General features: G+C 53.1%; 1 protein-coding gene across 4 annotated transcripts; it reads right to left on the minus strand.

Moving 5' to 3' along the window:
* Positions 1-5629: 5629 nt before the first annotated feature.
* On the minus strand, positions 5630-14523 carry CA4 (carbonic anhydrase 4). 4 transcript variants are annotated; one of them, XM_081115905.1, is made up of 9 exons: positions 14411-14523; positions 9856-9906; positions 9013-9168; positions 8148-8293; positions 7950-8033; positions 7638-7701; positions 7309-7475; positions 6307-6369; positions 5630-5964 (listed from the first exon to the last, which is right to left on the minus strand). In XM_081115905.1, the coding sequence occupies exons 1-9, from the start codon at positions 14466-14468 to the stop codon at positions 5872-5874; spliced, it is 882 nt and encodes a 293-aa protein (XP_080972031.1). In that variant the 5' UTR covers positions 14469-14523; the 3' UTR covers positions 5630-5871. The 4 variants fall into 4 exon arrangements, with proteins under 4 accessions (XP_080972031.1, XP_080972030.1, XP_080972033.1 ...); XM_081115904.1 differs by lacking the exon at positions 5630-5964 and having other exon boundaries at positions 6093-6369; XM_081115907.1 differs by lacking the exons at positions 5630-5964; positions 14411-14523 and adding an exon at positions 13848-13878 and having other exon boundaries at positions 6093-6369.
* Between the last annotated feature and the right edge of the window lie 13118 nt (positions 14524-27641).

A 27641-nucleotide genomic window follows, 5' to 3' on the forward strand; every position in this document is an offset into this window, starting at 1 on the left:
TTTTAAAGGGCCTGGCATAACAGAGTAGGTATGTAAATCATGATAACCAAAGGTAGTAAAACAGATGAGGGAAATGAGGTGAGAGGAACTGGAGGAAGAGCATCTGATTTGGATAGAGTACTCAGCTGCCTGATGCTCTCTGGATGCAGGCTTTCCTGCACTCCAGGCTGTGACATGACCTCTGAGGGGGTCCTGCACCTATCCAGTCTCTCCTCTGTCCATAAACAACCCAGCATCAGGAGCCTTCTCACTCCACCTGGGGCAGCAGCAGGGCACCATCTTAGGGTTCCCTTCTGCAAGAGGGGCTGGGCTGCAGGACTGTAGCCCTGGCTCCTCCAGCTCAGTGAGGCGGGAGTCAGGCAGAGACCCAGGGAGCAGGAATAAGGGATTTCCTTGGCAATGGCCTCTCCCAAGTTGTTGGAAAATGGTGAGAAATCTATGAGCAGAGGGCCTGCTCCAACACCCTCTCTGAGGTGTGCCCAGCTGCCCTCCCCACAGGAATCTGCCATCCTGGGAGGGAAAAATCCATTGCCCAGTTTACTATCAGTTCCCGGAAGGTGTGGCCAGCTGGAGGGAGAGGGAGATGGCTAAAAGGAGGAAGTGGTAGTGGCAGTCTTGGCCCTGCTTTTGTCCACCCTTCTCTCTTGGTCTGTCTCCCTGAAGTAGGTGGGTTAGGGGTAGGATCACCAGACCTAGTACATACAAATACAGGACACCCAATTAAATGTCATTTTCAGATAAACAACAAATAATGTTTTAGTCTAAGTATGCGCCATGCAATTTGGGAGATATAGTTACACTAAAAATATTTGTTTAGCCCTGGCCAGTGTTGTTCATTTGGTTGAGTGTCATCCCATGCACCGAAAGGTCGCAGTTACCTTCCCGGAGGGGGGGTGGGGGGGTGTAGGAGGCAACCAATGTTTCTCTCTCTATAAAATCAATAAGAACATATTTTTGAGAAAAAAAGTTATTTATCTGAAATTGAAATTAATCTGGTAACCCTAGATGGGTGCAGATCTTGTGCTAGGCAGGGGAAGACTGCAGCAAATCCAGACCGTACAGGTCCACTGGCAGGGAGCCAGGGACACAGCCAGGGACGAAGAGAGGGACACATCGGAGGGCACACAGGAAACCTGCATCATCACAATGAGTGACCTTTCACTGAGCCTGGTGGCCAGACCAGCACAGCCAGCAGGAAGCTGACTCCACACTGCTATGTGGAATTTGGTGATAGTTTAAGTTCAGGAAGAGGGGAGAGGCTGGCCTGTGCTCCAAGATGAAGAAAGGGTTTCCTAGTAAACTATCAATGCAAAAAGGATTACAGGTGGAGTGTTCCACGCAAGTCTTTGCCAGGTGTATTTCTCATGTCACCACCTCCGAAAGGGTGTTGCCTGGACAGTGCAGCAGGCCCTTGATTTCAGCGTTTCTTTTTAAATCAGTTATGGAGTTTAGATTTTCCTCCAAATGTATACTGGTTATGTCCCCAGAATCCAAATTAGACAACTTTTCTCTCCTCTCTATTTCCCTTGTTCTTTCTTTCTCTCTCTCTCTCTCTCTCTGACATATATCAGCTTTGGATTGAGGCCTAGCATTTCCATTATCATCAAAAGGGAGAGATGAGAAAACCAAAGCTGGTTTCATAAAGCCTGGGGGAAGACAATGGCTGCCTCTTTGGGTCTCAGCACAGCCAGGAATGAATGGAAGGTAACTGAGGAGTCTGCCTGTTGTGTGATGGGCCTCTCATGATGGCCGGATGGACATGTGGTATTTGGTTTAGAGCCCGGGTTTATGGGAGCAAACACCTGGGTATAAACAGTCAAACTCAATTGTTATCCCTCCCTTCCCAGGGAAGGCCAGGAAAGATAAGGCCTCGGCTTAAGGGAGGAGGTATTGTCCTCAGTGGGTTAAACAACAGCAGGTAGCCCAGTCTGGCAGGGGGCCAGCAGGGAGCAAGGGAATCTCATGGCTGCTGTGACTGGTGGCGGCCTTCCCAAGAACAGCTCATTAAATCCTTTCCCACCTGGCCGGGCGTGGCTCAGCGGTTGAGCATCAACCTAGGATCCAGGCGATTGGGGTTCGGGTTCGATACCTAATCAGGGCACATGCCCAGGTTGCGGGCTCGATCCCCAGTGACTCTCTCATCACTGATGTCTCTCTCTCTCTCTCCCTCTCCTTTCCTCTCTCTGAAATCAATAAAGATATATTTAAATAAATAAATAAATAAATAAATCCTTTCCCATCCTACGTCTGGAACTACCATATCACAGTTAAATCCCTGATAAGATACTATTTTTAAAAAATGGAAGAGAGAAAAAATGATACTATCAGATACTTCAAAGTCCAGTTTGGAGCTAGAGGTCTTGACCTGACCCAAAGCCCTTTCTGTCACCCTTCCTAGTCCCACCTCCCCACCTCTGTCCAGCTCCTAAGGTCCCTGGGCCAACAGAAGTAAAAAGAACAAACCTAGGATGTTAGGAGATATATTTTTTTAAAAAATCATAACTACAAATTATTGAATACATCCCTTTGGCCAGGCATCTTGTTTCATCTTTACAACAATATTATGAGGTAAACACCATCATTGTCCCCACTTTACAGATGAGGAAACTGAGGCTTGGGTGAATTAAATTGCCAAAGGCACCTCACTAGCTAGTCAGAAGTGGGAGAGGATTCAAACCCAGGTGTGTGTGGTTCTGGGGCCCAGGCTCCAAGAGTAGCTGTGCCTCTCAGGCTTTTTTTTCATAAGCCTGGTACCACTGTGCCTTGCGTCTGCCCTTTGGTCAGGAGTCTTGCAGGAAGGGCACAGACTGGGATTTTTTTTGCCCTGAATCCTCAGTCCCTGGTACAGAGGAAATAATAGTGTTTGTTGAAAGACTAAATCTTGTTCCAAAATGTACCCAGATCCCTTCCCTGTTCTCTGTCCCTCTTCCTGTCCTCCCAGGCCTTGCAGTAGCCAACACTTGAAATATGAAGAGGCTTCTACGTGTCCAGTCTCAGCTGAAGCTAGGGCTCTGAGGAAGGAACTGGCTTGTAACTTCGTCTGTCCTGTGTAGCTCTCTGCTAAAGGAAGCCCCTCCCCAGGCAGGCGCCTGGGCCCTGGGACAAGTCCTTGGTCTCTAGAGGAGATAATGCCTTTGTCCCTTCTCAAATAAACAAACAGAGCCTGCTTGAAGTGTGTCGTGCAAGGTGCAGGAGCAGCGCCCCACCCGTGGAGATAGGCTTGGCCTTCCTCCCAAGGTCACGAGCTGGAGATGGGGCCAGCTAGGCTGTTAGATGCAGAGGGCACGCTTAGGCCATTGTGCAGGGAAGCCATGGCTCCATGCCTGCAAGGCCACCAACTTCCCTGCCTCTGCCCACCCACACCCCACACATGAGCACAGAGGCACACCACACAGGGTGCCAGTCACAGTGTGGTCTCTGTATAGGCACCTCCTGGAGTTTTATGACAGTGGCTTTTACAGGTACATGTGTGCATGTGCACCCATTACCACCACCACCCATGACCCTGGACCCCTATAGACCCTTACACTCTTCCTTTCCCCTCCCTTTCCCTGCCCCTGCACTGTCAGATCAGAGCCACAGGAAGCAGGGCCAGCAAGTGTGCAACCCAAGAACCAAGATGGGGCAGTTTATTTTCCAAGAATCATCTAAACACACAGGGAGTACTTTCAGGCCCTGGCTCCCACCCAGATGCCAAATCTAAACTGGGGGCCAGAAGACTGCCCTCTGGGGACACAGATCAGCCAGTGGAGACAGGGTGGGACAGGGCACTGCAGACCCCACCTTGCCCTTGGTCCTGTGTCCCTAGGATAACTGCCAAAGGCGAAGCCTGGCCCTGGGAGCCAAGTTGGTGCAGAGAAATGACTGGAGGTAGGCCCTCTTTCTGAACAAGGGGCCACTGGTAGTCCCCTATCATCTCTGTGTCAGAAGCCAGAGGGGGTCTGCTGAGGGTGGTGGGGAGCACAGAGGGGGTGAATTTACTTAGAAGAGGCGGCTCTCAAGACCACACACAGAAGGGCTGCCCATCAGTCTCAGTCTCCAGGGTGCGGGGGCCAATTCCAGTGGGGTTGGCTGCCCACCCCTGGGGTGACTGGCCCGGAGTGACCTTGCTTTGCGTGGTGTGCTGCCAGCACCTGCTCCAGTCTCCAGGCGCAGGGAGGGCAGGTGGAATGCTGGGAGGAGGCCTGAGCCCTGGGCCTCGGACAAGCTGTGCCCATTCTGGCCCCCACTGGCCAGGTTTATTATTGTTTATTATTGTGGGGTCAGGGGGATGGGGGAGGGTGGTGTGCCTTCTGCCTAGGGTTGGAGGCAAGTCTCCCCTAGTCTCTTGCAAAGAGCTGGGACTTCCTGGTTCTGCTGCCATTCACTGAATGTTGCCTTGAGGGCAAGGATGGGAGGTGGGAGTGCAGATGGGGGAAGGGGTGGTTTGGACTTCTGAGAGCCCTGAGCTGGGGGGGTGCAACTTAGATCTTAGATCCCCTGCAGGCTGCCGTGGGAACCAGAGAGAACAGGTTCAGTGTCCATATACCCCCTGCTGACGCAGGCTGCCTGCTGTTGCCATGGTGACGGCAATGCCAGTCTCCTCCCCGCAGCCACCTACAGCTGTGTGGTCACCAGTGAAAGGAGGGGGGTGCTTATTCTTGGTCATGAAGGGCAAAAGGAAGGGGGAAGCTAGTATGGAGGGGGAGCAGCCCTTTCTCCCTCTTCCCAGGCTTAGCTGGGAGCAGTCAGGGACTGAGGGCATCTGGGTAGGAGAGGGCTTAGAGGACACCTCCCCCAAACAGCTCCCCTTCAAGACCACAGCAGCCAGCACTTCTCACACTGGGTAATGAAATCCCTGTGTGCTGCCCAGCTCATGTATCTCCATGTGGGAAGTTTATCACCTCCAGACAGTAGAGCCTGTAGGTTGGTCCCACCGCACTTGGCCCTGGCCCTTGGGACACCTCTTCACCCAGCAAGGCCCGTTCTTGTCTCCTTCCCCTGCATCTCAAGGCCCAGTCTTCAAAACCCAGCCCTTCCCTGAATGATGAGGTATGAGAGCCTGGGGCCCCTCAAATCCTGGATCTGGGGGCCTGGCAGGGCTTGGGTCCCACCAGTGGGGCCCTTATTTCCTTCTCCCTTAGTTTTCTACCCACCCCCTCCTAGTCTCTCTTTCCCCTTGGGCCCTGGAGAGAAAAATCATCAGAGACACAGGAGTGGGGAGGGGGAGTTGGGGGACGGGGGCTTCACAGCTCCCAAGTACAAGGGCCAGAGTCCTTGGATTAACCTGTGACTCCTGCTTCTCTCACATCCATTTCTGACCCATCAGTTCCTGGACCATTGCAGCATCCCCCAACTGCTCCCCCTGCAGCCCCTGCTCCACAAAGCAAAGACCCTCTGGTGGTTCCCAGTCTCTCATGCCCCAAACCATCATCCCTACAAGGTCCTACTTCGAGGCCCCCCCACCCCTACACACACAGCCTCTCCCCTGCCCCTCTCCTTTCCTCCTCCCTGAACACTGGCTGGCACCAGATGGCCTCGTCCCTGGCCTTCTCCAAGTCTCCCAGATGTCCCTTCCCGATGAGGCCTTCCCTGCCCACCTTCCCTTCTGGCAGCTTTCTCCATAGCACTTACTGTCTTCTGAGACATTGTACAATGTGTCTATTTTATTGATGGGAACTCCAGGCTCAGGAAATTTTGTCTCCTTCCCTGCCATATCCCCAGTGTCTAGAATATAGACACTCCAGAAATATTTCAGCAAATAAATGAACTTGTCGAAGCCACACGTAACCCTCACTCTCCACCCCCAGTACAGAGGAGAAGGCGCTGGCTAAGGTCTTGGTCAGCTCTGCCATGGCCTCTCCGTGTGGCCTCCACCCAGCCTCTGTCCTTTCACTGTGCTGGGGCTCCAAGGTGCCTTCGCATCTCTCCACGTGGCGGGTTGACAGGGAGTTCACAACCGTGAGGGCGAGGAACTTGTGGTACCTGTTCCAAAGAAATCTCCAGGCTTTAAGGTCCCTACCCTGGAACGGGGCAGGGGTAGCTGTGGGAACTGAAAACAGACTTGAGAAAGGTTTCTCCAAAAAAATACCCGTAATTCCATCATCATCGAAGTGCAACCTGGGAAGCCCGACGAAGGGAGGCCCTAGCCTTCTGAGGGCCGAGGTCAGAAGTCAAGCTTCCAGAAGCGACCCATCACTGGAGGAAGCCAGCCAGCAGGCAGGTAAGTGCGGGGGCTAGCAGAGCGGGCAATGGCAAGGGCAGCAGTGGTCCCGGGGCCCCGGATCGGAACACCACGCGCTTCCCCCGGCGCTGCAAGGGCCTCACATTGTCTTCCATCTTCTGTCTCTTCTCCTTGTCATAGTACAGCTTCTCAGAGAACGCAAGGATCTGCAGGGGGACAGGGCTCAGCTGGGGTGGGGGACAGGTGGAGCTGGACTCCCTGCGGCGTGACCCCAGGCCAGTCCCCTTGCTTTTCTGAGCCCTCATTAGGGAAGGGGCTCGGAATCCCTACCTCTCAGGTTTCCTTGTGGATGTAAAGAATGGAAAGTGCTGGGCATTGGTGGGCACTCGATCCCCATTAGCTTCCCTTAGCCAAGTGGACAGCTTTGAGGGCCTATGCTTATCACCGCTGTCACTGCGGTTACCATAGAACAATGGTCCTCACACTTGAGCATGAGTGAATGGCATGTGGGGGGCTGGCTTGCTGGGACCCAGACTGCCAGGCCCCACCCCCAGACTTTCTGATTCAGTAGGTCAGGGGTGAGGCCTGAGAATCTGAATGTCTAGCAAGTTCCCAGATGATGTTGATGCCACTGGTCCAGGGACCACTCTTTGAGAACCACTGTCCCGGAACAAAATGCCACAAGGGCAGGGATTGACTCACTGCTGTATCCCCAGACTCTAGTGTGTTATAAGGACTTGAGGATCGTTTGTGGAATGAATGACCTGTTTTCCTACTGTGGCTACACTGACGCTCTCTCAGCTGCTCCTGGTCAGCCTGGGTCCTCCCATGCAGGCACCTCTCCCCAGGATACAAGTCCCCTGCCTTCAGCTGGCTGATTCCCACCTTCCCACCTACTTTTCAGGGTGCAGCCTTGAAGCCTTTTTCTGCCACCCCTACCACAGCCTCCCTTCCAGCCCTTAACCCAGAGATGGGACAGCTGGGACCTTTCTTGTCAGTTTCCCGCAGGGAGTGTCTGCAGATTCAACCAACAGGCCCTCAGCTCCCTGGGGCGCCCCAGCCCAGCCCAGAGGACCTCTGGGGGGATCCAGTTTGGAGAAACCGTTTCCCTGCAGCTGGGCAGGGGGAGGCTGGGCCCTGTGTACCTGGTCCTTGTGGAGTTGAATGGGGTCTGCAAATACAGTCCAGACAACCTTCTCCTCACAGCCCGGCGTGGTGAGCGAGCCCAGGTAGCGGAAATAGTGCCTCAGTTTCTCCTCCTCAGGGAGCAGGTCTGACAGGCTGATGCTCTTTTTCACCGTGGTGCTCATCGCTGGTGGGGTGGGTAAAGGGTACTGTCAGTGGAGGGGGGATCTCTGAGCCGCTGATCCCCCCTCACACACCTCACTCTGAGAGCCCAGCCCCCCTTAGTAGGAAGAAGTCTCCACCCTCCCATCACCCCCCCAGCCTCCCGCTTCTGGTCATCCTGACTCACTGGGTGTGGGGACATCAGACAGCGCCTCCACCAGGGGCTGGAAGCCATCATTCTTGGACCCAGCCTGGAACAGGAGGGAAGGGGGCTTGTGAGGGGCTTGTGGGGGCTGGTGGTGACCACCAATTCGTTCTCTGGGTCTGGGAAAGAGAGCGTAGGCAGCTCTGGTCTGAGACCCTGAGAGACTCTGAGCTCTCCACCCAGGGTATACAGTTCACTGAGAAACAGAAATTGGGGCCTCCCCAGCCCCTTCCTGTCTTGCTGGAATCCAGGGTCTCTGGCAGCCCCTCAGACCCTGGGGGATGGGGGTCCCACCTCTACCAGGAAGGCCAGCACTGCGATCTCATCTTTGGGGTCCTGGGCTTCTTTCCTGTTCTCTTTCTCATGTACTATGTGCATCTGGTGGGGGGTGAGAGAGGAGAGAGAACTTGTGGGGGCTGGGCCACCCTTCCTGCCTAAGGCAGGTACACTCAGAGCCCAGCCAAGGCACTAACCCAGGAGGGGGCCACTCACCTCCATGGCAAAGCGATCCCCATCCAGGCTGTGCTCTGACCCTGCATCCAGCACCGTGGACCAGTGCAGGTGCAGCTGCTTGGCCCGGTACCGGGAGGCCAGTCCTCCTCCAGCAATTGTGGACTCGTTCCCCAGCAACACCATCACTGAAAGGCACAGGAGGGGGCAGATCCTCGCACCCACCTCCCCTAGCCTCTGCAACCACTCTTCCCAGCTCCACCTAGGCAAGACCTCTCCTACCTCCCACCCTCCATGGGCTGTGGGTGACCTGGAGGGAGGGGACAAGATGGGAGGTGCAGCCTCAGACCTTTCCCTGGCCCCTTACTGGCCTCCCCACCTGCCTCTCCCTCTGCCCCAAACATGAAACTTGGTCGTCCCTCACCTGCTCCAGCCCCCCTCTGTGGTGCCCTGGCATCCTCAGGGGAATATCCAGCTCCTCATCCCTTGGTGATCTGCCCCTGGGCCCTCCCCGGCCTGCTGGCTGGCGGCTGGCGGCTGGGCTGGCTCAGCCCCTGCCACGGTCACTCTCTGTCCTCCATCCACACACAGGCACGTGCAGTTCCCTGAACACCCTGAGCTGTTTCATGCCTCCACACCTTTGCACATGTCCTTCCTTCGTCCTAGAACGTCCCCTCTCCAATCAACCCCAGACTGATCTGATGACAGTACTGAAAATGCTGCTGGAGTGTTCCCTGCTTTCCAAAGCCCTTTCTGTCTGCCCTCCCCTCCCCTGCACTGAGTTTCCAGCTCCTCAGCAAAGGTGGACCTGGGCTTGTGTGTCCTGCTAGTCCTCAGGGGACTCAGGGGTCCCTGGACCGAATGTCCATGCCTGCCCAGGTCCTCCAGCCTCCCCACCTGGACGCACCTGAGTGCCCATTGTTTTCGACAGACCACTTTTGCTTCTTGTCATAGCCAGAGAAGGAGAAGGGTCCCAGGTTTTCGTTCAGCTGTGCCTTTGCCGTGACAATGTTGATGGGGGACTGTCGGTCCTTCTGGCACTGTTGACCCCACTGGTCCGGCCCTGGGCAGGGAGAGAAGGTGGGCTGAGCCAGGGGTGCCTGGTGCCAAGGTGTGGCCCCCTCTGCGCCACAGAGGTCAGGCACAAGCACCCAGCTCACATGTGGCAAGGTCTTGGGATGGCTGGCAGGCTGTGTCGCAAGGGCCTTCCTGCTCAGATATGCACACAGTCACGCACACACACACACACACACACACACACGCTCACACTCACAGGCAAAGATAGCAGGTCTGCGAGCTCTGGGGAAGGGGACAACTTCATGATGCAATCCCTGGAGGAACCTACTTCCCAAACCCTGGTGACTCGTGGGCAGCCCTGTCCAGCCACCAGACAGCACTGGCAGGAAGAAAGCAGGCTTCAGGGAAATCAGTGAGCATTTGAATAGAAAGTGCAAGTCTCCATTTTGTTATGTGAAAGAGCAAAATGTACCTCCATTTGGTGCTGATGATATCATAGAGGACTTTCCTTCTTGGTGACAGTGATGGTCACTCAGGTCACTACACTCCGTCCCCTCAGCTCCAGGAGTGTGTATGTGCATGTGTGCATGTGTGCATGTGTGTGTGTTAAGAGCAGATGTGTGACTAGGGGGCACCATTATCCATCATCCTTCCCACCGTCCTTGTGTCTCCATTTCAACCTGGGCGGCCCCACCATGCGACAAGGCCTTTCTCTAAAACTCACTGGACTTACCCATGCAGTCTTTGTTGAACCTGGCTTGAATCTCGTAGCACCAGTGTGACTCTGGAGCAGAGAGAGACAGGATGTGAGGTCTGTGCCTACGTATGTACCTGTATCTGTGCACACACATCTCTATGCGCACACATGCACTGTGTGCACACAACCCACACTGTGTGTGTGTGTGTGTACACAGCAAGTCAGAGGCTGGGAATGTCCCTGAGTCAGAGACTCCCTTGCGTTGGGGTGGAGTGCACTTGGGGTCTGGGAGAGGAGACTTAAGAAGAAAGTGGGGATGGGGATGGGGGAGGGAGGCAGGACAAGCAGTTGTGACTAATCTGCTGGTCATCCCACCTGTGGCACCATTCCTGGGGCAGGCAGGGCAAACTGTCACCAGCCTCTGAGGGGGCTCCTCTGAGGCCACCCCAGGGTCTGGCCTTCACACTCCCCATTTGTTGCTCATCAGCCTCCCCCTCCCTCCTCCAACCCAACGCTGGAAGGGAGACTCCAGTGAGGGAGGAGGGGGGAGGGGGGAGGAGGGGATTAAGGCCTGACCTCCGCTCCTGGGACAGCAGAGCTGAGTTCAACCTGGCTGCCTTCCCGGAGCTGATCAGGGGGGTGATAGAGGAGATTAGGCTGGCCCTTCCCTCTTGTGTTCTTAAGATTCATTCGTGGCTAAACTTTCACAGCCCCACAGCAAGGAAGACCGCCCCCCCCCCGCCCCAGTCCTGGTGTTTGGGACCAGACAGACTCAGCTTCTAATCCTGGCTCTGCCTCAGGGTAGTAGAACCAGCATCTCTGAAAAAGGCTGCACCACACGAATGCAGGATGTTAATAGTAGGGAAGACTGTGCAGGGGCAGAGGGGCACATGAGCCCTCTGCTTTCTGCCCAGTTTTCCTGTAAACCTAAACCTGTTCTGATTAAAGTCTATTGATTTTTTTTTTTTTTAAAGGCTGGATCAGCAGGGTGGACAAAGCATTTGATCTGGAGCTGGAATTCTGGCTGAGGAGCTATGGATTTAGGAGCAAGTCACTTAATCTCTCTAAGCCTCAGTTTTATCATCTGTGAAATGGAACTAATACCGCCCACCTCACTGGGCTATGGGGAGAATTAAATGAGGTGATAGCAGTGTCCCAGGGAGCCTGGAACTGAGTAAAGTCCTGATGAGCCCTTCCCTTCCCTTTATCGCCCTCCCTCTGGCCTCCTATCAGCACACAGATGGCAAAAGCCAAGCTGGAGAGAATTCAGGGGTGAGGAAATTTCTAAGAAAAGCATAGCTTCCCACTCAGACTGAGCTCAGTCCTCTGAGCATATGTGCCTTCCCCTCGCCTTCTTGCCTGGGCTGCCCCCATCCAAACCCACGGCCTCTGGGGTCCCTGGATTGGGGACAGGGTGGGGAGGGAGCCATTCGAAGGTCAGGATCTCAGTAGGGGTGTAAGGAAGGAGTTGAGGCCAGGAGTGAGCACCCACAGAAAATTGGGTACCCTCTTGCTCTGGGTTCCCTCAGAGCCACTTTGGGTGTGTGAGTTTCCCAGATCTGGATCAAATACGTCACCTACCCTGCTCACACAGCCTCTTTCAGAGATGGACAAGCCCTGAGGGTCTTCCCCATGATAGTCCACTGCCCTGGACAGGGCCCTGCCGCCCCTAGGAGTTGCTGCATCTGGGAACCTGGAATATGGGTCAACTCTGCAGGGAGAGCGGCAACTCTCCAGAGAGCGCCCGCTCCCCTGGCTTCCTCTGCCTCTCACTTAGCGTCTGCAGGCAGGTTCGCTGACCTTCCTGAGCCCCACATCCTTTCTCAGGCAGAGGAGCTGGTGGCGTCTGAGAAGACAGCCTGCAATTCATTATACTCCTCCTGTGTCTGCACCTCTCAGAGGTCCTGAAGGCAGGAGGGGCCTCCAAGGCCAAGCTGGACTGGAGGCCCCAGGGAAAGCCCCCCCAGGGGAAGCCTTACTTAAACCAGAGTCCTGGGAAGCCAGCGGCAAAGGGTGGAATTCCCACTGAGCATCCCCACCCTATTTGGGTCAGGCCAAGCTTTTCCTAGGAATTTGCTCTTTCCTGTCAGCTACGGCTTTTGCGTTTGTGATGGTAACCTCTGATCCACTGTCTTAATCACAGAGACTTTTGACCTGCTTGGATGAATGCTCTTGTAACTACCTCTTCAGGAGGCAGGAGCCAGGAAAACACAATGTTGATGAGGCCAAGGCCAGGGGTCAGGTCTGTGTGTGGGCTGAGGGTAGGGAGCTGGCTTTTAGGCAAGAGGTGGCAGGTGACACACCAGCTCAGGTTGCTGCATTCATTCACAAGAGGGCTGCTCTTGCAAATGGTTACCAGCCCTCTGTCTCAGGCTACCTCCAAGAGGGCCTGGGGAGGAGAGAGGCTACCCACACATAGGTCTTGGCTCCAAGCTCCAGGTTCCACCTAGTCTACCTGCCCTAACCAGAAGTGGAGCAAGAGACCTAACAACCATTGCCAATCACCCAGCCACCGTTCCCCACTCTTGACTTTCCACCCCTCCTTCTTTTGAGATGGCTGAAGAATCTCCCTCTGATGGACCTTGGTCAACCCACCCTCCCACTCTGGGGGGAGGAAGGAATCCTGGAAACCAGCTCAGCGAAACCCAAATATGTTCTGGGCAAAGTCTCAGCAAGTTCTGGCCAGGAGTCTGAGATTCTGAAGGGGCCCAGTATCCTTTCCCCTCCTCTTATGGCAGCAGATGCTCTGGGGACTTCAATGTGCAGCCCTGTAGTTCTCCAGCCTCAGGTTCCCTAGGGGATGAAATGGGTGCAGGTAGACAGGGCCCAGGACTTATAAGGAGCAGTTTGTGTGAGGAGGCAGCTGAGATAAATTCCTGGTTGGCTGGCCCCAGGCCAGTGGTAGAGCCACAAAGCCATCTCACATGGAGCTCCCGCCACGTGTCACATAGCACCACACAAAGCACACCCCCTACCTTATGTGAATCCTAAACCCCACCTGAAGTTAATTACTATCCCTCTTTTGTAAATGAGAAAACAGAGTGACTTACCTAAGGCCACACACTTACAAAGCATCCAAATTAACTGCAAAACCTTTCTCTTTCTACTAAGCCCAGCTGCTTAAGTAGGTTTCAAAAGTCCAACTCTATAAATAAAAATTTTCACATCCTACTATGGGGGGGAGGAAGGGCATTTCCTCTACCCTTCTAGGATCTCTCGGCTGTCTAATAAATAGACATGAGACAGATTAACAAGAGAACATGCCCCCCCCAAAAAAAAGAGAATATGCCCAAATTTAATTACATACGTATGTGTGGGAACCCCACATACATAAGTCAGAGAGGGAAATGGAAAATGGGGGATCTATGGCTTTCTGAGCTAAGGCACTGGGGCTTCAGAGGGGAGAAAGGTGATCATGAAACAGTAAGAAGAGCAGATACTCAGTAATTAGAAGTCTGCCCTGCCTTATAGATAGGTCATCAAAAGTTAATAAAAGATAACTCTTATTATTGGCAAGGTCCCTGACTTAAATTCTTTAAGGAAGAGGTTAAGTTTTTCGATTGACTTCAGCTCAAAATAATTCACGAGCCAAAGTGCTGCATCTTGAGAAGTCCTGCACCCCTTCACTGCCTTTTTTCTTCCCTTCCCATGAGAGTTGGGCAAGTTTCCCCTCCTTCCGCCCCCCTCCCGCAACCGGCCAGCTGCGTCTGTGCTGCGACCCGCACCCACTCCCTCCTCCGCTGCTGCGGTGCCCTCACCCCGAGCTCTAAGGGCGGAGCATCTAGCTTTGGAAAAGAGGCTGGGTCGGATGGACCCAAGGGCCACGGGAGCGGCAGCTGAGCTGGGGACTGGCGGCCGGGGGCTCCCAGCGCTGGAGCTGGACCCCCGCCCCGCCGCGAGGTCGCAGAACCGGCGCTGCCCGGGTCCCTGTGCCCAGCCGTTGGAAGCACCTTCAGTTCCTTATCAAATATTAACACGTTTCTCCTGCCACCTCCCACCTCGGAGAATAATTAAGAGCTTGGCCTCACCATTAATCTTTAAACGAAAATCACTCTGGCCGGAAAGACCGGCTCAACCGGGGACCTCGGGTCTCCGGGTGCCCCCGGCCAGGCCCCCAGGACGGCGCCGGGGGCTGGCGCGGAGGCGAAGGAAGGCGGCAGCCCCCAGGGACAGGGAACGGAGGGTGGGGCCAGGGGACGCCGGGCGCCCACCACGCCCGCTGCGCCGCCCCCGCCCCAGCCCCAGCCCCAGCGGGGCGGACAGCGACCCACGGACACCCGGGGAGGACCCGCAGCCGCGCGCGGCGCCAGAAAGGGCGAGAAGCAGGCGCGCGCCAGGGCGGGCGGGAAGCGCATCCCTCTCCCAGGCTCGCGCGCTCGTCTCGCCGACGGCCGCCACGCACACGCGTGCGCACGCTTCCCCCGCACCGCACGTGTGCGCACAGGGGCTCCTCGCGCCCGCCCGCCCGCCCGCCCCCTCGGCGCGCGCGCAGCCGGGACGGGCGCGCAGCCGGCGCGCGCTGGCGGCCGGGGGCGCATCGCGCGCAGCGCGTGCGGGCCTTGGGGCGCGGGGCCGAAGCCCAGGCGTTCACCTGCGCGGGCCGAGGGCCGGGAGGCGGCGAGGGCCAGGAGCGCCAGCAGCAGCCGCATCCTGCGCACGAGCAAAGGCGCCGCGGAGCCGGGGGTCGCACGCCGAGGAGGCGCTGTGGGTGCCGCGGTCATGCGGGCCGGGGTTTTATAGCGAAGCGGGGAAGGGAGGGAGCCCCGACCCGCGGGACGCGGGTAGCGGCTCCTCCCCCTGGCGGAGCGTCCCCTCCCTCGTCCTGAAATCCACCCCCACTCCCCTCACCGACCGCGCGTCCTCTCCTCGCAGAGGGGCGCTCCCCGCCCCCACCCACTTCCACACCGCGACAGGGTAGCAACAGCGCGAGGCACTTGAGCCACACGGGGGTGGGTGCCCGGGTTCCTGCTTGGGTCGTTTTGGCCACTGAGCAACCCGAAGGGGCCTTGGGGTGCCTAGGATTGGGGGTGGGCGCTGGAGAGAGCCTTGGAGGGATGACGGCGTCCAGGGATGCTCCGCGGTGTTTGTTGAATCCGGTGTCCCCAGGTGGAGGGTGTGCGTCTTCCTCAGGCAGTGGCCGCTGATTCTCTGTCCCATTTGTTTTTCTCTTTCCTCCCAGGCTGCTCCAAACGTAATTTCCAAGCAGATCAAAAACCCTTCTTTCAACATAGCGTTAAGACGCCCCTAAATTACTGTGAGTGTTTATGTGCCGGCCAGAGCAGGGAGGGTTGAGGGGGCAGAACTGAGAAATGAACTGCAAAGGGGCTCCATGGGAGAGAAGCCCGTGGGGTCAGAGGGGGGGGGCTGGGTCCTGTTGAGCGCCCCCTCCACCCCTGTGATGAGATGGGAGGAAAAGTGATGGTGACTGAATGGACCCCTACTTCTTTCATGTGCCATGGTCTTCAGATGAGTTTAGGGAAAGAAAAATTCCCTCGAAGGAGGTCCTAGCATTTGGGGTAGTGGGATGGGGGAGCACAGAGAGGGAGCTGCCTCTGGTCTCGGGAGGGGTGCTGAGCTGCCCCCGCCCCCACCTGCTGCGGTGCCCCTAGTCTCCATGGCTAGAGGCATCGCTGCCCTGTACCTTGGGCAGCTTCCCACATGGGGCGCAGGCTTCCATGGGAGTTTGGGAAGTTCAGATTTGGGTGAGGAAGAGGGATGGGGAACCAGGCAGTGGACCTGGGTCCCCTCCATCAACAGGAAGCCCCCTGTTTTCTGTTCTAATCGCTTCCCCATCTGCTGCCAACCTCTCAGCTCCCACCAGCCTTTGAACCTGGGCTAGGGACCTCTGAAAAGGGATTGCCTCCCCAAGAATTACCTGGGTAAAGGGGCTTCCTCCTTGGTGTAGAGTCTTGGCTGACTCCCCTCTGCCTCGGACCTCCTGGCTCAGGATCACACAGCCCAAGGAGCAGCTTTGATCTTATAGAGGCAGAAGGGACCTCATGAGGCGTAGGGCCCTATTGTCTACAGTGCTTTAGACTTTAATCACCAGCTGGGGACTGTTACAGTCAGGGGAGGGATTCCACACCCCAGGGCCTTTTACTGGGGAAGTGGATTTATCTTCACAGGGTTGTAAAATAAATCTTTCAGGACTGGGGACAGGTAGGGGAGGGTTGGAAGAAGCCCATTCCTAGGAATGAAGTCCACTTCAGAGGGTCCCTATGACCCCAGGCCAGCCTCACCCCCCCAACAACTGTCAGGAGAGAGACTTGGAAACCTTTGGTGGGGTTAAGGGGCTATGACTTTCAGATTCACTTCAAAGTCCAATGCATTGGGCCCCCCAGGAGAGAGGAGCGAGGTATAGGGGGTCCTTCTGAGGCTTGGGGCAGGGGAGGAGGTGAAGGGTGGGCATCACTACCCTGTCTGGGTAGCTCAGTTGGTTAGAGCATCCTCCTGACCCCTGCTCTTCCCCTAACTCAGGGATAACCTTGGGTAATTTCCTTACCCCTCTCATTTTGAAATTTCCTCATGTCTAAGGTGGGGATGGTAATCTTTGCCTTTCTGACCTCTGCCAATAAACAGTTATTGGGCTTGCTGTGAGCAAGCCTCTGCCCAGCCCAGACTTTCACAACCAACCTCCCAGTTCCTGGGTGTCACACTGACCCATTGCAAGTACAGAGGTGAATCAATAGTTCTCATTATCTGGGGATCTGTACTCAGAAGCCCATCCTGGAAAAGGAAGGAGGCACTGGGCAAAGCAAAGGGCTTCGAGGTCAGACAACCCTGGGGTCACTTCTTGTTTCACCCACTTGCTCTGTGATGTCAGCAGAGCCTCAGTTTCCCTTATCTGTAAAATGAAAATCACACTCCTACCTTCCCTGTAGGTTACTGTGAAAATTCAGTGAGCTAAAGCCTGAGGAGGGCTGGTCCAGGCTGGGCACATTGGTACACATGACCATGACCTCTAAGTGGAGGTCCCTTTACCTGGATTAAACCTGACTCTAGGCAGGTGTGGATGTGATATCAGGTGGCAGGGGACACTGGACTAAGCCCAGGGAGGGGCTCTGGCATAATGGCTCTTCCTGGACTCGCAAGACCTGGGGAGGAACAAGGAAGGCTAAAGGGCAAAAGGAAGCCCCAACTGCATATGAGATTCGGATTCAGCCTTTCCTGGGACTCCGATTGGCAGACTGGGGCAGAGGCACCCATCTCAACACTGTGCTCCTGGTGTTCATAGGTGAGAGGAAGACCTAGAACACATCTCTAAACAGAAAACTGTGCCTGTGTTCAGGGGTGAGGTGGGCAGACAGAGTACAGAGCAGATGATTCCAATGGGCTTTGGAATGACACTGCTCCTGGGTTCACATCCCAACCTCCACACTTGCCCTTCACCTCCCTTAGGTCAGTGATCAGGGACATGGGGATAAAGACAGCACCACCCTCCCATGGGTATGGTTAGGACTCAACTAGGTGACGCTAGGTAAAGGGCCTGGTAGAGGGCCAGGCACTTAATAAGTGCTCACTAAACCTCAGCCATAATTACTAGCTGTCGAGGGGCAACAATGGCACATGCCCATGATATTATAGCTCAGGGGAGTGAGTGGCACCTAGCCCAGCAAGTAGGTGAGGAATCCTAGAAAGCTTCCTGGAGGAGGTGAGCTGAGTATTAGAAGACAAAGAAGGGAAATCCAAGCAGAGGAAACAATGGGAAAAGTCATAGAGGTGGCATGGGTGGATAGGAGCACCAAGTGAGAGGCAAGGGTGCTAAGATGAAACTGGAGAGGTATTTGGCACCAGATGGATAGGATTTGTTTGTTGGGATTAGAAGGTTGGACTGATCTTTCCATTGATGAGGAATAGATATCAAGATCCTGATTTGCTGGGCTGGTGTGGCTCAGTGGTTGAGTGTCAACCCATGAACCAGGAGGTTGAGGTTCGATTCCAGGTCAGGACACATGCCAGTGGGGGCGTGCAGGAGGCAGCTGATAAATGACTCTATCATCATTGATGTTTCTATTTCTCTCTCCCTTTCCCTTCCTCTCTCTGAAATCAATAAAAATATATTTTTTTAAAATCCTGATTTTATAGGCCAGGACACATCCTCAGTCAGTGGACCCTAGAAAGAGACAGGGATCCTCAACTACTCCTTTGAGTTACAGAAGAGGCCCTGAGACTCAGAGAGGGCAGTGACTCGCCCAAGTTGCGCAGCAAGGAGAGAGCAGAGCAGGCATTTGAACTCTGGTCTTTCCCCCCCACCATGTCCTTCCCATGCCACCTCATTTCACCCACAACACACACACCTTCCTCCCATTGGGACACCCAGCCTCCATCTCCCCTTGCTTTCTGCAGTCTCCCCTTGTTAGTAGATGAGTAGGTTTACAGAGACTGCAGTTTTCGCATCCATGGATGTCAAGATTAAACCCACATGCAGAACAAGGTTTAACCAACAGCCTCAGCTCCACCCCTCCGCAACCTGCCATATTCTAGCAGAGACAAGAAAGCTCCGTTCCTGCCAGCATCTGTGGAGGCTGCAGCCCCTCTCCCCTCACCTTTGCATCTCCCCTATTTCTCTGATCTGTAGAGAGAATTCTGGAGGAGCGGAAAGGGGGGACAGAGAGAGTGAGAGAGCTGGGATTTGTCATGGGAGGACAGGGGCTTCCTTATTAGCGGGGTTGGCAGGAACGTCTTCCCCTGAACATTTTGAAATAACAGCAGTAACAAGCATGGAATAATCCAGCACTGGAGATGACATATGTTATGTTCCTGCCCTGCAGCGTTCAGGAAAACCCCCCCATGGCTCTCCCTCCCCTCCCCGAGTCTCAGCCACAGGAGCCCAGGTTCAGCACAGGAGGAGGCTGAGATCAGACAGCGCTCCCTTGGATTTTCCTTGTGTGTTCACTTGCACTCTGGGTCGCAGTGGAAGCACCTCTGAAGAGCGAGATGAAGGTGGGACCAGGTGGGGAGAAAAAGGGAAGAGCCATCCAGGCGGCCTTGGGGGAGAGGGAACGGTCCCCACCCCATGAGTGCTGTGGCAACAACCTGTGTGTGTGTGTGTGGGGGGGGGAGGTGGTGATGTAACTTCTTCTCTGATTATCCAGATAATACCTACTCAATGTAGAATATTTGGAAAGAAGCAGGGGGGGAAAGTCACCGATAACCGTATCTTCTGAAGGCAACCATTTTATAATTTGATCTAGTTTTAAGAAAAAAAATTGTAAGGAAATAATCAACCACCCCACCTTAATTCATCTGTTTAATTTTTCCAGCTTTCTTTTTAGTCTTTACCTATATGCAAAACACTATTGAATAGCCCTTGGACACGGACAATAGTGTGGTGAAGGCCTGGGGGGGGGCAGTGTGGAGGGGGTCAATGGGGGGGAAGAAAGGGGGATATCTGTAATACTTTAAACAATAAAGATAAATTAAAAAAAAAAAAAACACACCGCACTATTGACATAGTGAACAACTTGGTGTTCTGCTTTTTAACCACATTTTACTGTAAACATGAGTCCTGTTACCTCACAGCTTTCACAAATGTCACCTTGCGGCTCCACGGTGTACCCAGTGTTAAGAAACAAAGTTGAAACAAACAAACAAAAAGAACAGAAACGAAATTCACCTGAGTAAATTTGAAGGTCTAATGGGCTTTATTAAGCAATTCATGAACTAAACTTTAAAAAAAAACACCAACCCTCCCCCACTCCCTCCCTTTGGCAACCATCAGCTTGCTCTCTGTATCTATACAGCTGTTTGTTTGTTTATTTATTTATTTTAGATTCCACATATAAGTGAGATCGTATGGAATTTGTCTTTGACTTATTTCACTTAGCATAATACGCTCTAGGTCCATCCATGCTGTCGCAAAGGGCAAGGTTTTTTTTACTGCTGAATAATATTCCATTGTATATATGTATAACCTGTTTGTTCTTTCATCTGTTGATGGACATCTAGGTTGCTTCATATCTTGGATTACTAGTAATGCTGGAGTGAACACAGGGGTACATATATCTTTCCAAATTAATGTAATTTTTTTTTCTTTTTTCTTTTAAAAATATGTCTTTATTGATTTCAGAGAGAAGAAGGGAGAGGGAGGGAGAGAGAAACATCAGTGATGAAAGAGTCATTGATCGGCTGCCTCCTGCCCGCCCTCTAACCCGGGCATGTGTCCTGATCGGGAATCAAACCTCGATCTCCTGGATCCTAGGTCGATGCTCAACTGCTGAGCCACACCAGCCAGGCTATCCAGTTATTTAGATTGTTGAATTTTGGGGGGATATAATTGCATAGTATCCTTTAATGCTTTTAAAAATTTTATTTCTGTGCTGTCTGTTGTAACTTCTTTTTCATTATGATTTTAAATGAAATCTCTTCTTTCATGATGAATTTGGCTAAAGGTTTACCTATTTTATTTATCTTTTCAAAGAACCAGCTTTTAGTTTTACTGATATTTTCTATTGTTTTTTTAGATACCTATTTTGTTTATTTTTGCTCCGATCTTAAGTATTTCCTTCCTCCTGTTTACGTTGGGTTTTGTTTGTTCTTTTTCTGATTCCTTTAGGTGTAGTTAGGTCATTTGGGATTTTTCTTGTTTCTTAAGGGAGGCCTGTATAGCGCTGAACTTCCCTCTTAGAACTGCTTTTGCTGCATCCTGTACATTTTGAAAAGTTGTGTTTTCATTTTCATTCATTCAAGACAGTTTTTCGGTTCTTGTTTGATTTCCACTTTGATCCATTGGTGGTTTAGTAGCATGTTGTTTAGTCTCCACATTTTCATGTTTTTTCATGCTGTTATAATAGAAAAGGATGCTTGATAGGGTTTCCATCTGCTTGAATTTATTGAGGCTAGTTTTGTGGCCTAAATCAGGTGTGTTAAGTAAATGACTTTGAAGATCTAATTGTCTTTATTAAGTAATTTATTGATTGGACAGCATCCCATCTAACAACTAGAAAGGTACTCTGAGGGGCTGTACAAAATGGAAGGTTTTTGTAGGAAGAAGGATAGGGCAAGGGAGCTATTAACAAAATAAAAGAGGATTATTTTGGGGCCAGGACTTTTTTTTTTTTTTTTGGTTGGGGAGAGCCTTACTGGTGCTTGACCAGAAAATTCCAGACTAGTTGATTAATATTACATTCCTGTGAGACGTTGAAACTGCACTTAGATCAGGTACTACATCTAGGTTTGGTTATAATGGGCATTATAACCCATTGATGGCATTTTGGGCCTGTGATTTTCTCTTTAGGAGGCATTCTCCCATCTAGCGAGTAGAAAGGAAGGCACTCCAGTGAGTTGTACAGTGTGGAAGGTTTTTGTAAGCAGAAAGAGGTGGGACTAAGTTAAGAGTGGATTATTTCAGGTAGGAGGCTTATGCAGATTATCTCACAAGTGTCTAATCAGGAAATTCCAGGGTGATTGGTTTAAAATTCTACTCCTGGAAGAGGCTGAAACTGAATTAGGTTAGTTATTAAGTTTTGGTTTAATGATATGGCTTTGCAAAAGTGACTGCATTTGTCCCACTTCCCCCTCCCCTCCCTCCCTCCCTCCCTCCCTCCCTCCCTCCCTCCCTCCCTCCCTCCCTCCCTCCCTCCCTCCCTCTCTTTCTTCCTTTCTTTCTTTCTTTCTTTCTTTCTTTCTTTCTTTCTTTCTTTCTTTCTTTCTTTCTTTCTTTCTTTCTTTCTTTTTCTTCTTTCTTTCTTCTTTCTTCTTTCTTTCTTCTTTCAATTGTGTCATCAGCTTACTTGCCATTGCAAATGACACTGCAGGGAACATCTTCCCAATGGAGGGGCAGGGCCACAGGCTGGGGAAGGAAACTGGGGTCCCAGCTTCTCTTCCCAGCTCCTTACTGACCAGAACTACCATTAGTTCATGGAAATTGTTTGGAGGTGGGGTAAGGCTTAAGGCAAAAGATTTGTGAGCCCCCCCCCCCCCCCCCCGCCCAGGGATCCTCAGAGGCCAGTTGGAGAATCTGAACCTGGAGTTCTAACTCTTTGATCTCTGATGTCCCTGTAAAACAGGGAATGTGGGGTGGGGGGAGTTAGGGGGGTGTTTCTGTGTAGATTTGTAGGGTAGAGATGTCACTGGAAGGGGACCGGCTGGGAGTGGGTCTCCTCAGGCCTGCTGGTAGTGTGTGGATCCTTGACTTTATGCAGGAAAGACTTCATAATATGAGTCCAGGTGATTTTGAGGGTACATTTATGAAATCTGGGAACAGTGAAACAAGGAGTTGCTTAAGATATAAGAAGCAACAGGAGAGCCCAGCTGGGCGTGGCTCAGCGGTTGAGCCGAGCCCAGCTGGGCGTGGCTCAGCGGTTGAGCATTGACCTAGGATCCAGGAGATCGGGGTTTGATTCCCGGTCAGGGCACATGCCCGGGTTGCGGGCTGCAGCCGATCAATGACTTTCTCATCATTGATGTTTCTGTCTCTCTCCCTCCCTCTCACTTCCTCTCTCTGAAATCAATAAAGATATATTTTTTAAAAAAAAAGCAACAGGAGAGAGCCTAGGTGGTGGTGCCCTTCTTTGGCTCTCTAGAAATGTCACAGGAAAGAAGTGAGCCACAGTGGGGCTGGTGTCAGAGAAAAGGGGGCCTTGGAGACAGGTTCAGGGATAACCCTGGAATGAGCCGATGCTGCCCATTGCTCCCTTGGTTGCAAGTCTCATGGGGACTTTTAGAGTTTAGGAGAAAAAAGTAAAGCTGCATACCTGAGAGGGAAGAAAGACATGAGTGTGCTCCAGAGAGAGATCTTTGCCTTTTTAAAAAATTTTTAAATATCTTTATTGATTTCAGAGAGAGGGAGATAGAAACATCAGTGATGAGAGAGTTGTCATTGATCAGCTGCCTCCTGCACGCCCCCAACTGGAGATGGAGCCCGCAACCCGGGGATGTGCCCTAACCCGGAATCGAACCGTGGTCTCCTAGATCCTAGGCCTATGCTGAACCTCTGAGCCACACCCGGCTGGGCTAGATCTTTGTCTTGAGGGTTCTTATTTGTTTTCTAAAGGCGGGGATTTTAGGGAAGGTCTTAGGGGAGAATCTCAATAGAATGTTCATAAGCTTTATGCCCAAGTGCCAAAATGAGATTTATTCCCCTGATTTAATCTGACCTTGGGTGTGGTTGGCAAGTGGCACTAGTTGTTATCTGTTATCTGTTTCCCTGAGTGGGGTGATTTAAGCTATCTTCTGGTTGGAGAGGAGAAGTGCAAACCATTTACCCTTAGTGTGCCTGCTTAAGGAAGATAAGATTTTGTGATTTACTAGATGGCAGTAAACTGCTTGTCCTTTTAATTATCTGTTTCAGTTTTCCTATTCCGCTTGTCCTGGCTCACTGACCTTGTCTGGAGAGGGTGTGAGACAAACGAGTGCCTGTGGGGACCTCCTCCCATGACTGTATTTGCACAATGGCGCCCTCTGCTGTCCCTGCTTTTCCAGCGGCTCAGGACCTTAGAGTTTGGAAGTTCTTCCCCCTGCCAGTCCTTACTTAGTGTTTCAGTTGTGGGGAAGGCATCACTTACTGATAATAAAATAGCATTCAGAGAATAGAAAAACAACTCTCTAGGTCCACTCCATACCTGATACCAAGAACTGTAGCTCATTTCCAGAGACGTTCCACTATGACTACCACATGCAACCTCTTTTAAGACCTGAACTACTGTCTCATAGATATCAGAAGGGAAATGGACACAAGCAACTGAGAATGTGTCAGAAAATCCTCTCATGACTCCACCATACCTACCTCTTCCAGGTGTGACTGTGCCTCCCCCATGCCCTGGGGAAGGATGGAGATGTCAGAGCTGCAGGAAGAAGCTGAGATTTAGCAGGGCTGCGTAGATAGCTCGCTTCCTGCTTCTGTAGGTCCTGTGCGATGGCGAGATCAATCTGCCCTGCCTCTTCCCTTATCCTGGCAAACCAGGAGGTGGGGGGCAGTGGCTCTGCCATAGTAAGTAACCCCCGAAGTTAACCTGAAATGTAGTTAAAGCCTAATAAGACCTGTATGGGATTGGGTGGGCGTCCTGGCTGTGGAAATCATGCAGTCTCCATTAGCACCAGCTCCTTGGTGAATGACGTGGAGAACAAGGGACAGGAAGGAGGATGTTGGAGTGAGCTGAACACCAGAAGTTGATCTGTGGGATTTAGTGACATTCCCATGCCTTCTCAGGCCCTCTGTCTTCCCATCTGCCTAATGGACTTGCTAATATCCACTTTGCCATTTGGGGTCACTGTGATGCCCAGGGTGACACTAGTTATTAATCTATTGCCATGGGGACCACAGTATGGGGCTCGTGTGTTGGGGTGGGGTGGGGTTCGACCTTTTCATCTGGCAGTGGACCGTCCACTACTGCCCCACACAGGTGTGTTTCTTCAACAGGCTGAGCAGTACTGCCCATCTTCAGACACCCAGGGTGCACCAGCAGGCACCCTGGGTAAGGAGAGGGGACAGGCTTCAAGAGTCAAGCAACATGATTCCCTATGCACCCTTTTGCCTCCACTGGTACCTCATCTCTCTCCCAGTCTGAACTGAGGTTGGACTGATGCTAAGGAGGTACGACTGCGCCCTGAGCTGCCATGATGGTCACCTGTGGAGTTCTGGGGTGAGCCAGGACATGGTAGGTCCAGTGTGGGCTTGGTTCTTGGCACCAGTGTAGCCACCTGGCTGCTCCTTCTGGTGTCCCACCAGCCCCTCTTTTCTGGACTAGTTTCTGCCCCAGGGGCTTTACCTAACTTCTTCATGCTGCCCAACATCACTACCATCACGATTATGATCAACTCACTGGGCATCCGTGTCATTTACTCCTTCAAAGGCAAGATTCTAGACTCCAAGTTGCAGAGCCCTTCCCTGGGGACACCTGATCTCCCCTGCCTGCCTGGATGTGGGGGGGGGGCAGTTGTGGGCATCTATGAAAATTGGGGGGGCATCCAGAGTGGAGAGAGAGGCATCTTTACTGCAAGGAATGTGTATGGGAGGAGTCCCAGGGATTGTTTCAACGCCCCCTTCAGGAAGCCTGCTAGTTTGGATGCAGGTGGGAAGAATTGAGTTCCTGGAAAGTGAGTGGGCCTTCCCCAGTTTCCCCACACAACTCATAGGACAAGTCTGGAGGGGGCAGTGGAGATGCTCATAGTGAGTGAATGTCTAGAGCTTCCAGAATGGAGCACAGGAATCGAGTACTGCCCACTCCCCTGAGCCCTGTGGCCCCTGGACAGACACTGGCATTCCCTGGGCCTCTTCAGGAAAGGTCAGATCTCCGGGGCAGTTCCAGTTTAAACCTGCTGAGGCAGACAAGCATCTTTAAGGATTCATAGGCCAGTCTGGACGATGCTCGGGTTAGGAATGGCCGCTGCAGGCGAGGACTGCTCTGTCCTCTGGCGGCAGGGCCCAGGACGCTTCAGCACCACGGGCTGGACAGCGCCCTGGGCGGGCTTGCTCTCCTCACCTACCTCAGCCAGAACGACTCAGGGTGGGCAGGGGTTTCTGACCCGGCAAAGAAGGGTAGGCTTTTAGAGACAGCTGTGATTTGTGGTCCTGAGAGGGCGAGCACACGTGGCGTGAAAATCCTTAACAGTTTGGGATCCCCTCTGGGGCCGAGATGAGGTGCAGGGCTGTGTTAAAGTGAGACTTGGTCTCTATGTAACGCCCCATCTCCTGATTCTGGCCTCTCAAGACGGGTCGCAACCCGCCCAGAACCTCTTGCGCTGGGTCTGCCTAGCTTGGCGACCCTCATTCTGGGCCCCAGTCCCTTGGTGCAGAGGTCACTGGCAGGTCACTGGTTTCTGCCCTGCTCAGTCTCCCCACCGCCACCCCCAGGAAGGGCACAGATCTGCTTCTCCCTGTGGCCCCAACACCTGCTCAGTGCTGGGCACACAGTAAAAGCAGCTCCATAACTATTTGTCAGGGGATGAGCCTTGTCTTTCTTTTCTCAGCAAGACAAGAATCGCTTGGGCTGGAAAGCAGGGCAGGAGGGCAGGTTCCTGCTCAAATCAAGGCTGATGGTGTTGAGAGGCATTTGTCACATGACCCAGCCTGCGGTGCAGACCTGCCTTTGGCCAGGGTAGACAACGTTAAACTTTAAGCCTTGAGAATAATCCTCTTTGGCTTAAATCTCTGCCCTTTAGACCCACTGGGGCAATGTGCTCTCCTCCATGGCTCTTTGGGCTAATACTGTGTCTTCCAGGACCACTAGGGTGGTAGTGTCATCCCCAGAGCTCAGAAGATAGTGGCTCTCTGCCTGTGCCCTGTGACACCTCTGGGCTTGGCTGTGTGTGTGTGTGTGCATGGGAGGGTGGCACCCCTGAGGCATGGGTGGGGGCATTCTGATCCACCGAACCAGAGAGGCAGCCATACCCTTTGTAACTGTGTGTCCTGAGGGGACTTGTGCTCTGGGCCTGTGGTGGGAGTGGCATCCCTGAGGATCTCTGAATAGCTTTTGGGGTCATTCTTCCCCTATGTCTTGAAGAATAGTGCCTGGCTTCTCCTGAGATGGCAGATCCATACTAATCTGATTGAATGGTCACTTGGCCACACCACTAGTATTTTCATTTTTTGCAATATGGATAGGCTGAGAATCTTTAAGTCATGATTCCTTTTTGCTTAGAAGCTTTAATTTTTGCTTCTCTTTTAAGAATTCTGCCAGGGAGTGTGGGGCCATGGTCCCTGGAGAACTGCCCCTGGACAGCCAGTTGCATTTGGAGCCCTCGCTCGCGTCAGCCTTGTTTTGTCGAGGAGACGCTTCTGTCCATCGGTCGCCTGCTTCCTCACCGCGCTTTGGGCTCTGCTTCTCGCCACTCGGTGATGTGGGTTCGAGGTGCGGCCCGGCGTCTGAACTTACACCTGGCTGCCAGGTGAGACAGCCTCGTCTTCCGCCCAAGGCCGCGCACAGCGTGGTCATCGCCACCCGGAGCGCCCTCTGGCGGCGATGCGCACCGGGCCGAGCGTCTCTCGTCTTTGGAGGTAGCCCCAGGCTCCGGCCGCCTGGAATGTGCTGGACAGCGCCGGCCGGGCGGCGGACTCTGAAAACACTGCATGTTCGACACTGCACAGTCTGACCCCAAGGAGGCGCGAGACAGCAGCTAGGATGGGCATGGTGGGGGTCCAGGGAGAGCCAGGGTGCCGCCATGGGCGTCTGCATGAGTGTGGACGTCAGTGTGGACGTTGCTGGGGCTCGAGTCATACTTGTCATTCTTCAATGAGCTAACCCCCGCCCAGAGGAGTTGGACTGGTCTTCCGTGGCTTCTTGGTGTTCCTCAACCTCATCGCCATCACAGCTGGGCCACCTTCTATCCTAGACATTGGAGCAGGAGGGGTGAGGCTGTCCATGGAAGCTGGGGGTCTCCCAGAGTAGAAGGAGGGCTGTTTTTTTACTACCTAGAAAGTGCGTGGGAGAAATTCCAGGAATTTTTTTCTTCCTGGAGTCACCATCTCTGGACCCGAAGTTAGGGGAGTCAGTGCAGTTTGGATGTGGGTGGGGTGGGGCTGAGCCCCTGAAAATTGTGGAGACGCTCTGTGGCCTTAGCCTCCAAACACAACTCACAAGAAAAATCTGGAGAGGGCAGTGGTGATGCCCATAGTGGGCAAATTTCTACCAGTGCTAGACGGGGCACAGGATTCAAGTGTGGCCTGACAAGTCACTCACCTTCTCTGGCCTTCCCAGGTAAGCACGGACCTTCTGATTGAAACCAGCTGGGGTCACAACTGTTGAGAAATACAGGGAACACTGCCGATTTTTGCATCATTGGATTTTGCCCTGGAGTCTGGAGGTAAGGGCAGCTACATGCTGGAGCAGGTAGGCAGCCAGAGGGGACCTGCCACTTCTGCACTGAAGACTGGACAGCATCCT

This window comes from Miniopterus schreibersii, assembly GCF_964146895.1.
Source record: "Miniopterus schreibersii genome assembly, chromosome: 16".
Taxonomy (NCBI): domain Eukaryota; kingdom Metazoa; phylum Chordata; class Mammalia; order Chiroptera; family Miniopteridae; genus Miniopterus; species Miniopterus schreibersii.